Source organism: Megalops cyprinoides, chromosome 20 (genome assembly GCF_013368585.1).
Source record: "Megalops cyprinoides isolate fMegCyp1 chromosome 20, fMegCyp1.pri, whole genome shotgun sequence".
Taxonomy (NCBI): Eukaryota; Metazoa; Chordata; class Actinopteri; order Elopiformes; family Megalopidae; genus Megalops; species Megalops cyprinoides.
Window position 1 is genome coordinate 20,700,873 of NC_050602.1, and position 10,908 is coordinate 20,711,780.

Consider the following 10,908-nt stretch of genomic DNA (forward strand, 5'->3'; position numbering starts at 1 on the left):
TAAATTAGTCACGCGCGAGCCTCTATCATAAACCTTTAGATATCATTCTGGGATACTGGTCTATCTCATTTTGTGTCACTGTCGCGTCTTCTTTGCGCATCTCCACGCGCCTTGCACATGCAACTCCCGCCAGGCTATGTGGCCAAACCCCGCACACATCCGTCCTTGTACTAGTCTGTGCGTGCTACCTCAAAAAGCCTCGTCGACAACGTTGCCACAGGAAGTAACGAGGAACAAGGATTCATGTCAGCGAATATCATTATTACAAACATGCCATTGGAGTATGGCATATTGACGCCCAAGAAACACCTTAGAACAGTTGTGTGTTTTCAGAATTGACGAAATGCACACTCAGCTGCTCAGGGGGAAAAGATAGCCTTATGGCTGTATTTTCTGGTAACAAAATGACTTACACTAAAGAAATCTAAGCCTCATAAGTGCATGTCTACATGCAATTTTATCATTATCTTTACAATTGGCCCACATGATTGTGGCAAAGAGCTCTGCACTCTCTCACCCACTTACGGGTCTTAAGACTCCTGTGGTTTAACGGTCATGACCAGAACCCCAAACGCTTTGGGACACTTTCAACACCAGACTGACACTACGTAGTGTGCATATCACACTGTGAACCCAGAGACAATGTTTATTATTATTACTAATTAACACACTAACGTCAATCTTGGGTTTCAAGCATGCCAGATGCAGATCGCAATTAGAAAGGTCAGTGGGTCAGTAACCAGCATCAATCACTTTTTGTCACCATCTTTAAAAACAGTGCACCTGCCCATTACATTACAAACATCTTTCGTTTACATTTGCAATGAGCGTCAAAGTGAGGCGCTGGCTGATTACTTGTGCTTGCAGTCAGAAGGTTGCAGGAACTGAATCCCAGCACATCACTGCTCATGTACTCTTGAGCAAGATACCCAACCCATATCACTAAGATGTGTTAACACCAAACAGTAAGGAGTGTACAGAAGAACATATTTAAAGAAAATTAGGTAAGTATACAATATAATTTAATGAATAATTCATTTAAGTGAGTAAGTGAGCCATTCATTAGCAAGTGAATATATTAAAAAAATAAAATGAAGTAAAATAAATAAAGTTATGTGGCCCTTATATATTGTATGCCAAATAGGCTAATTCTATCTGTCTATCTATCTATTTATATATCTGTCTATCTATCTGTCTGTAAGGTCCAGTCATTGTTGTTGTATCCTCTAATCTTAATGGCTTCAGTAGATATCTAGATGTATAAAATGAAAAAGTTTTGAAAAAGTTGGGCCATAACCATGTTGCTGAGTTGGCAGTGTGGACAAAATAAGTTTGAAATCAATTTTCATTTCCCTGTGGCCCAGCATCTACCTACATTGTGTGCAGCTCTGCAACTCTCCGCTAGAGGGCAGCCATTCAACACAAAATACAAAGGAATCTCACTGTTTCGGAATATAACACTAAGCAAGACAACGTCTAGCCTCGTTTTGAAATAGTTTTTTACTGAGTAGGACAGTGGCTAACTTCAGCTGCTGAAAGCTACTGTAACCTTCTGATGTCAAGATCTTAGTCACAAAAGTAGTCATACATTTGTTAGAAAACATTGGAAATTTTTCAGATACCTTACCTGGGGGTTTTAATTTGAGATTAGACCACTTGACCTCTGAAATCCATTAGAATTGATTAGAACCCTGCAGATTAGGATCAGACACTGAAGTTCTAATGGAGTCCAATGCTCAGCTTCAGGTTTTAAGCTCCTGTGAAGGTACTTACTGAGACCTTTTCTCATGTGACAGTAAGACAGGAATGCTTCAAAAGAGAAGGCAAGCACATCATGCAATACTGAATGACAGTCATGAAATTACACGCATCATACATGTAAAGAACATTTATCCTAGACTGAAGAAACCAGATCACCTAGTCTGAACGTGGATTACAGTCCTGTATGAATCAAATATTTTAACTCATCATGGCATTTACATTTCTTCGTGTGACTTGGATAAGTGCAAGAAGTGTAATCAATAGGGTTAGACACATAGCTATGTAGATACTGAACCATCGGTGCAATACTGGTAATATATGTTCTGGGAGTATTGTGTGAGTAGTGAAAGCATACAATCAATGTCACTGCATAGTTTTTTCTATTTGAAAGTGAAATACAATAAATTCAGTACTGACCTCTTCAGCCCCTGTCTGTTGACAAAGAAAACACTGTCAGAAACACACAAGTAAACACCTCTTATTCAGATCATGCTGGATAGTACATTTATCCATTGATGTATTTGTTTTTATTTATTTTAAATGTGATGATCTAAAGTCCACATCAAGATATATAACTAAGTTCTTTTTACTGGCAGACAGATCCACGTTGCCTGCCGAAACCAATCTTCAATAGCCCAGTAGAAGGCAGTGTTGGATTGATGTTTGTTTTCGTGTACTTTTTGTTCCGTGCACGGTCGATATCATTTATGAGGCATGTACAGTCCCAAAAGCATAAATAAACACACGCACGCACACACACACACGCGCGCGCCCGGTCGCAAACTTTCATCAAGACTGACTCGGGTTGGATTGAAATGTATTTATTTTTAGGATGCTGACTGAGTCAATTAGGTGCAATATACCAGGTTTGGCTTTTCAAAGAAATGGGACTTTCTCGACAACACTTTTGCTTCTCTGCTCCAGACACTTTACATGAGCTCAAAAAGACAAAATGATACTGAGTAATTGTGTTAATTAAATGTAGGCAAAAGTAGAAACATAATACCACTCACTCTCTTATTTTTAGTAATTTTACTTTAAGGCAAGCGCACATATGTCCAGTTGTAGAAGTAGAATAATTGATCTAATTTATCCTTTCAGGATCCAAAAAAAGACATTGAGGCGACGACTCTGGCAAATCGGGCACATTTATGTCATAAATAAACGGGCTGCAGCGGATAACTCACACGAAGACTGAAAACCATCATGAACTTGACATCTTTTGTAAATCCACGTCTAAGTGAGAATGCAGTTGCGCCTGAGCACCGAAGTTCGGGGGTAACTCATTAGCTGTGAATCAGACTCTAAGATAGAATCACAGTAATGAGAGAAATAACTCATCAGCGCCGGTTTTAACATGCAAATAGAATCTTTGGCAAGGATCTCACCGGTATTGACAGGGAATACTGCCGACACACTGTGATTCATAAATCCCTTACCCTTGCAGGTGCGGTTATTACGCGGCAGAAGACAGTTTGATCGCACGTGTCATTTAGCCAGCTGTCTTCCCGAATTTCAGTGCAGGCAAAAGGACAGAGGATTGTAAAGGTAAGTTTTTATTTGTTTGCCTTTATGCATACATTATTTCAAATGTAATAGGTCAGATATAACACTATATGGGTTTAATATGTCTTGTGTTATATGTGAGCGTTATATTCCAGCGCTGTTTCTTTTGAATTCATTGGTTATTTTGGTTGCTATCCCGTAGAATGTTGGGGAAATACTAAAAGGGACCGTTTTCAATAGGGTTTGTTACAGGTTTTCAGTTTTTTAAGCATGTATGAATATTTGCTTATCTATACAGTAAAGACGCCGCTGGAGAAGTGCATGATGATGTTGATTAAAATCATAGCGCGTAAGAGTACTAATCTCACATGTTGTAAGAAGCGTTTAGCCGAGGGCAGTGGTGTTCCTTTCGCTCGCGAAGGTGACCTCCCCATTCACCCTCAGAGTCTCAGATGGTCGCTATGCGAACGATAACGTTACGTCCCTTGTGCTCTGTATAGCCCAAAAGTGGAGTGTACACTTGTACGACCAGCTGACCTCATGGTAAATTGGTTATGCTTATTGGTTGTTTCAGTGGTCACACTCATCTCAGAAAAGTTTAACAGTTAAGAGGTTTGGAGTTCACAAATACAATTATCGTAATTTATTTCTAATACCTTCCTATACTCTGGCCAGCGTCTTAATATGTGTGTTAATGTTAGGCGCTCTAGAGGTTATTAATCGTTCTGTCGTTCTGCAGACGAGAGTGCATCTCAAGTGCGCAACCCAGGGAAGTAATAGCACTTTGTTACTTTCTTTAGTAGTTTCTGTAGCGAGTACTCTCACGTGGCGAGTACTCTGGTGTGACTCTCCTCAGCTCCATTAGGGCAGATTTATTGCCCTGGGAAAGTGTGTCTGCAAAGGAAATAAATGGTCACAGTGGCTCCAAACCAGTCTTTGAAAATAAATATTTTAGCTTCTGATTGACTGTTTTTTTACTGACCTTTTACTGTCAACCAGTGTCTAACATACTGCTTCGCGCCAGACATCTCTTTGACCAAATATATTTATAGAAAGACAGTACAGTTGGTCCCCTATCATGTTCATGTTTTATCACCATGGTATCTCATTGTTCTCAGTGTCCAACAGCTCATGTTTGATCAGTATGTTGGTGTCAGTCTTTCCTGTGAAAATTGACATTGGCATAATTTACCTACTGTTCAGTATATAAAGTGCATTTTCAGACTCCCACTAACTGTGAATCTCTGTCTTGAGCGGGTTGCTGGTGGTCCTCTTTCACCTGTATTATCCAGTCATGCTGTGAATTGTTTGAAAGCCAGATGCTGTAAAAGCCCTACACAAACACTGATTAGTGTGGTACTGCTTGAGGTATGCCCACTCCACCCAGCTCCACTGTGGAGGACTAATACACACATACGTGCTAAAGTGAGGTGAACACGGACGAAATGCTTTACATTTTGCATCCATTCTTTATCTAATCATCCCTGCTCTGATTGGCGTATAAGATGGCAAAGGCAGGATATGGGGATGCAGAGCCGACCTTTGACTGCATGTTCAAGATCCTGATCATCGGCAACAGCAGCGTGGGGAAGACCAGCTTCCTGTTCCGCTACGCCGACGACTGCTTCAGCACCTCGTTTGTCAGCACCGTAGGCATCGACTTCAAGGTGAAGACCATCTACAGGCACGACAAGAGGATCAAGCTGCAGATCTGGGTCAGTCTCCCCTGGCAACCACTCCTCCCTTTTTCCCACAATTCCCTTCTCATGCTCCTGCAATGCTTCTCTGGCCCCGCCCCTTTTCCTTCTTCTCATGCATATTTTCCCTGGCTTGATTCTTGTGTACTTGCTTTGTCTATCGTGCCTTTTCAGATGAGCCTCCCCAGGCGTGTCTCTCAGTCTTGCATGCACAGCTGCCCCATACCTCTTTTGCTGTCTGCCCATATAGCTGCCCTGTGCCTAATTCACAGACTCCCCATATAGCTGCCCCATGTCTGTTTCACACTGTCCCCCAACAATTGCCCCTTGTCTCTTTCACACTCTCTCCTGTATAGCTGTGTCCACCGCCCGGTGAGATGCAGATGCTGCTCCTGAAATATTTGTGGAGTTCATATGATGCAAATGAGAAGGACATGCGATTTTTGAGATGGTCTGTCCGTGCACATGGCAGCAGATCACGGTGCAAACACAAGCTACAGTGCAGTTTACACCTTGTACCTTGAGTGCTTAGGGCACTGGCACCATATGCATACATACCAAGGTATTTAACCTGGAATGTATAAATGGATATTATGTGAAAATGTAAAACATCACCCTGGGGAATGTTCTCTGCCAAGGATATGAATATTAATAGTGACTTTTATGGCTCTGAATAAATTGACACACTGAGAGTCTGTGAGCACGGACGAACTCGGTGGGAACACGCTGAGGGTGTAATGAGTTATGACTCAGTCTCTCGGCCTGATAGGTTATGAATGACCACAGCATTATTGGCTTTTAAACTGTCTGGAAATTTAAAGAACTGGCAGCATATAACAAGACTTGCATGCAGCACAGGAATCATACATTTTGCTGTAATTAATCACTCAATGTTGTATTTTACTAATAGATGTATATATCCGAATAAGTGTGAAATGTGAGCGTTGTCCATATGGTTGAACATGGGGAAAAACTGTCACAGATATATTTTATATATCTATATATATTTTATTTATATGTTCTTTTAATACACAGTGGATGTGGGTGGTTAATACATAAAACAAAAATGTAAAGCAGATTCCATTTGACAGTGACTGGCAGAAAGACAGATAGGTGGACGGACTGAGAAATACACAGGTGAGTGGGCAGGTGCTGTAGATAAAAAGATTGCACCCCAGCTCCAAACAGGCGAAGAGAGAGCCTGGTGATAGCACTCTCTTCAGCTGCAGGGAATGCCTCTGAGAGGAGATATTACAGAAGCTTATGTCCTGTTGCTCTGCCCGTGATTAAGGTTAATAACTGATTGTGGGGGATGGAGCTGTCAGGCGCAATTAGTTTCCTGAAGATGAAGGGCAAAGCTGGGGTTTTCTATGAACCTATCATGTCGCTGTGGCTGTCACCATATGTGAGAGCCTTTGAATCACAGGAATACTGTGCACCTGTAATGGATTCACTGAACTTCGACTCACTGGCTGTTCTGAAATGATATTCCTGTGAGCCTTTTTGCCAGGCAATTGTGAACATAACTCAGTTGAATATAAAAATATTTGTGCAAGGGCTTTAAACCTTAATATTTGCAAACAGGCCAAAGTTTCATTTAGTATTGATCCTTGGTCCAGATTTACTTGGTCCAGCTTTTGGGTTCAGTTCTTTTGGTGTATTCTGTCAGGGTACCAAGCAATCTAAAAAGCATCACTACTGTAGCAGTTAACCTGCAGTAAAAACACTCACTGTAGAGTATTTATAATAATAATAATCATTATTATTGGTGTGTTTAAGGCATTTCAGATTAAGCCTCCATGAAGGTAGAGGTCTGTTGTAATGTCCGTGGCATGTGAGCTCCGGGTTGAGTGAATCTACCAGCATGCTTTGCTCTTCCATAGGACACGGCAGGTCAGGAGCGGTACAGGACCATCACCACAGCCTACTACAGAGGAGCCATGGGTTTCATCCTCATGTACGACATCACCAACGTGGACTCCTTCAACGCGGTACAGGACTGGTCAGTGCTGCTCTTACACTACGGCCACCACATGTTGTGACTTTTTTTTTAGTTTATGTCAGAGAACAACCTTATCGAAGGCCAGGGAATTACACAGCTTATATCACTCAGAGTCATTATTGTGTGATTATTAGACCTCTCTTCATGAGGAAGAGGAGGAACTATATGTCCCCCAAAGCACAGAGTAAGATAAATGATCCTTAATTATCTATTATCTATATCTATTATCTATCATTTATTTGCTATCAGGGAACATGGGATATCAGCCTCTAGATAGATCCTACATTGGAATCCTTTTTGAAAACTGTACTTTTACACTGTGAATTCACTTCAAGTACTCAAATGTGTATGTGTACGTGTGTGTGTGTGTGTGTGTTTCAGGGCCACCCAGGTCAAGACGTACTCCTGGGACAACGCTCAGATCGTCCTGGTGGGGAACAAATGTGACTTGGAGGGAGAGCGGGCAGTGTCCGCCGAGAAGGGCAGTCACCTGGCCGAGCAGCTAGGTGAGTCTGGAGGGGGTGTCCCTCGGGCAAGAGCCCGAGTCTTTGTTTTACATGCAAACTGCCACACTGGCCTGTTTCCAGAGCAACCAAGCTGATCACATCAAATACATAACTTGCTGCACGGAATGAATAGACAGTCTATTCTGCTCAATGAACAGATGCAGACAGTCCTACTGAATATACAGATACACAGACAGCTCTGCTCAATGAACAGATACTCGGACTGCTCTTCAGGCATCAGGCTCTGTTCTTACCCCTACTATTGCACTTTATAATACAATGCAATTTCTCTTTTATTGCTGCTTTTTAAAGAAAATGTATGCATAAGGTCCATAAATACTGGACCGTTATGCCAAATCTCTCCAAGTTTGGAGCATGGGTAATTCACAACTCTATACTATGTGGGCATGGGCCAATCTTGGGTCAGTTGTGAGGTCAAAGGTTATCTTTGGTGACCAATGATACAGGAGCTGTGCAACTGAATTGGAATTAAAACATGTTTATTTTCTTATCATTTCATTAATTCGATTAATTATCAATTAATTGTCTTAATCTTATGAATAGGATTGACTCTGCAAAATTTAAGGCATGCAAGCTGATTTCAGCGATCATTTAAACATATATGCACGCAGACACATGCGAATTTACGCACAGAGCGTAACTCTGATCCTCCACGTTACGTTTTTTTCGTGCGCGTCCGCGACGCAGGGTTCGAGTACTTCGAGGCCAGCGCTAAGGAGAGCATAAATGTGCAGCTGGTGTTCGAACGGCTGGTGGACATCATCTGCGCCAAGATGGCGGAGAGCGCGGACGCTGACCCGTCCATGACCACCGGGGCCAAGAACACACGGCTCACAGACAAGCCCCCGGAGATCCCCCAGAACTGCGCCTGCTGACCCCGCCCTCCCAGACTTTCATCTCCCAACCATGACCCCGAGTCTCATTGACCCTTCCGTCGTTTACTGGTAATATTATACATTTCTATTTCCTCTTCCTGTTTAGTTTCCCCTTCCACGAATAGTCAACAATGACCCTTCACCCCTGACATCTGAAATCTTACCGCAGGCTAAGGGCACTCTGGGTAGAGTTCACAGCCACGCACAACACTGCCCCCCTATGGACAGAAGCGTGTTCAGTGCCTAAAAAAACTATAGTCCAGAAACAGCCACCCAGAAAACTAGTTTATAGGCTCCATAGAAGTATTTGTTATCTTGACATATTACCCATCTAGAGCTTGGATGTGAAAAGACCAAGTGTAATAACTTTTATCTGTCTCATCATATCTCTTTCAAATTACATTGAGGTAAATATTGTGGTACAGAAGATTGAATTGTAAATAAACATATCTACTTACACAGCCACCATCAGTAGCATCAGTACTATTTTATATCTTTGATGGTAAATATAAGTGTTTTATTTATGACTACTGAAAAAAAAATCTTTTTAGGGACATGTTTATATTCACTTTAATGACAATGTCAGAGAGAATGTTTTTTGTATACAAATTATTCCTTATATTTACCACTGAATGTTGAATATTTAATATGAATAAGTATCATAGTAGTTATAGTATTATATAATATTAATATTTATGGTATTATATTACTTTAATATGTTAAATATTGTCATGAGATGCGTATAGAGATCATATTCAAAAATCAGTGTCCATCAAATAAATGAAATGGTCTGTTCTGTAAGAGTTTTAGTTTGACTTGTAAGGCTACAATTAATTTCAAATGATACATTTATGTATTAAAGTAATACTAAACCCCAAAACAAGTGTGTTTACAAGCTGTTCTTTATTTTCCAAGCGTTGTCTTACTAGTGGAAATCCAATTTACGCCAAACCTCTTGTGGAACAGAACTCTTTTGACATTTTTACTCTATTTTTACTGGCAAGACATTACATTGCACCTCCTCTGTTAATTAGAAGTAAATGGACTCTTGATTTCAAAAGTTGCAACATGATTTTATTTTTTTACAGTCTCAGCCTGAAATTATATTCTGGTGGCTTTCCCAGACTGATTAATGTTCATGTGTATCAATTAAGCGTGCTTGGTGAAAACTTACTGTGGATTAACACTTTAAATCATGAAATACATCAGGGGATTACTCGCTGGGATAATTAGTCTGGCGGGTGCCCACAAGCTGATTGCAAATTTTCAGCAGACTTGCATTTTTTTTCTGATTCTTTTTCTGTTTAGTGTTGATTTTCATTAGTGCTCAGGAGGCGAGGCAACAGCCAATGAAAATAACCATTCAATAGCTTAACACGACAACAAGAAATGGCTGTTTTTTGTAAGGCGTTCCCTATAGAACCACACCAAAAAAGCTGTGGAGAGAGCCATGGAATGATGTAATGCAAAAAAGGCAAGAGTTGATGTGGAAAAGGGCACCAGGGTTGATTTCCCATCTCCAACAAGAAGGAACTTCACTTCATTGAAAAATCCTTCCCACAGTATATTCCCATTTTTACTCTCTAAATTGAATAACATTAATTCAGCTAGGTTATAATGATTTAAAACAATCTCTGAAAACAAAAATGTTCGGTTGAGTGCTATGATCTTCAAGTACAGTCACGCCCCGAGCCAGAAGCTGGTATGAGGCAATTCCATTAGTCTACTTTTGTGTGCTGTTCAGACACTACACATATTGAATGAACAGTCATAGTCCTTGCCGTGGACAGTCCTACTATATTACTGTGTGTGCGAAGAAAGTAAAAAACTACCAAGGGGTCTGATGAAGGAAGTGTCATTATGCCTTTCCAAAGGACACTAGCAGGTCGCAAGAAATCTTTGTCATCCTGAAAGAAGCCATATTACTTACTTTCGCTTTCGCACTGTTGCCTGTCCTCTGTCTTATAGCAAACCAATGTATGAATGTTAACAGGGTAAATATATTAAGAAAATTTGGTGATATATACCTCTGATCATGCCGTCTGTTCAAGGCAACATTTTATTTCCAAAGTGTGCTTCTCCTGTTTATCCACTAGATGTCGCTAGACTAGACGTTGCTCGAAAAAGAAGCCTACGGAGTTTGGCAGATTTTTTTCTTGGAAACATCCTACGCCTCATTCATCAGATGACACAGACAGCTGATTGGTTTATAACCAAGGCCGATATTATGAAATTGCTCTGAAACCCATTCATGCGGACTTTGACCATGCTACCGTTCTTCTTTTCTGCCACTGGAAATACAAGCATGCAAATTGACTTTACTGGCCATTTTAAAATACTCCTCACCACAGTTTTATGCAGAGGGATTGACATCTCATCAGGGGTGAAACACTATCTCATTGGTTTCATGTTGTGCCAGCAGTTACAGCTAGAACACCTAAAATGTAACAAAAAAACGCAGTAACTTGTGTTCCAATGCTATCAGTTTAACCAATATAAACCAACTACAAACCTTTTCAACTTGTCAAGTTGTGCATAGA

At 40.8% G+C, this 10,908-nt stretch overlaps 1 protein-coding gene across 1 annotated transcript; it reads left to right on the forward strand.

Moving 5' to 3' along the window:
• The first annotated feature begins 4,772 nt into the window (after positions 1 to 4,772).
• On the forward strand, positions 4,773 to 8,635 carry LOC118795410 (ras-related protein Rab-3B-like). The gene is made up of 4 exons (XM_036553869.1): positions 4,773 to 4,982; positions 6,848 to 6,966; positions 7,348 to 7,472; positions 8,181 to 8,635. The coding sequence occupies exons 1-4, from the start codon at positions 4,773 to 4,775 to the stop codon at positions 8,366 to 8,368; spliced, it is 642 nt and encodes a 213-aa protein (XP_036409762.1). The 3' UTR covers positions 8,369 to 8,635.
• Positions 8,636 to 10,908: the final 2,273 nt, after the last annotated feature.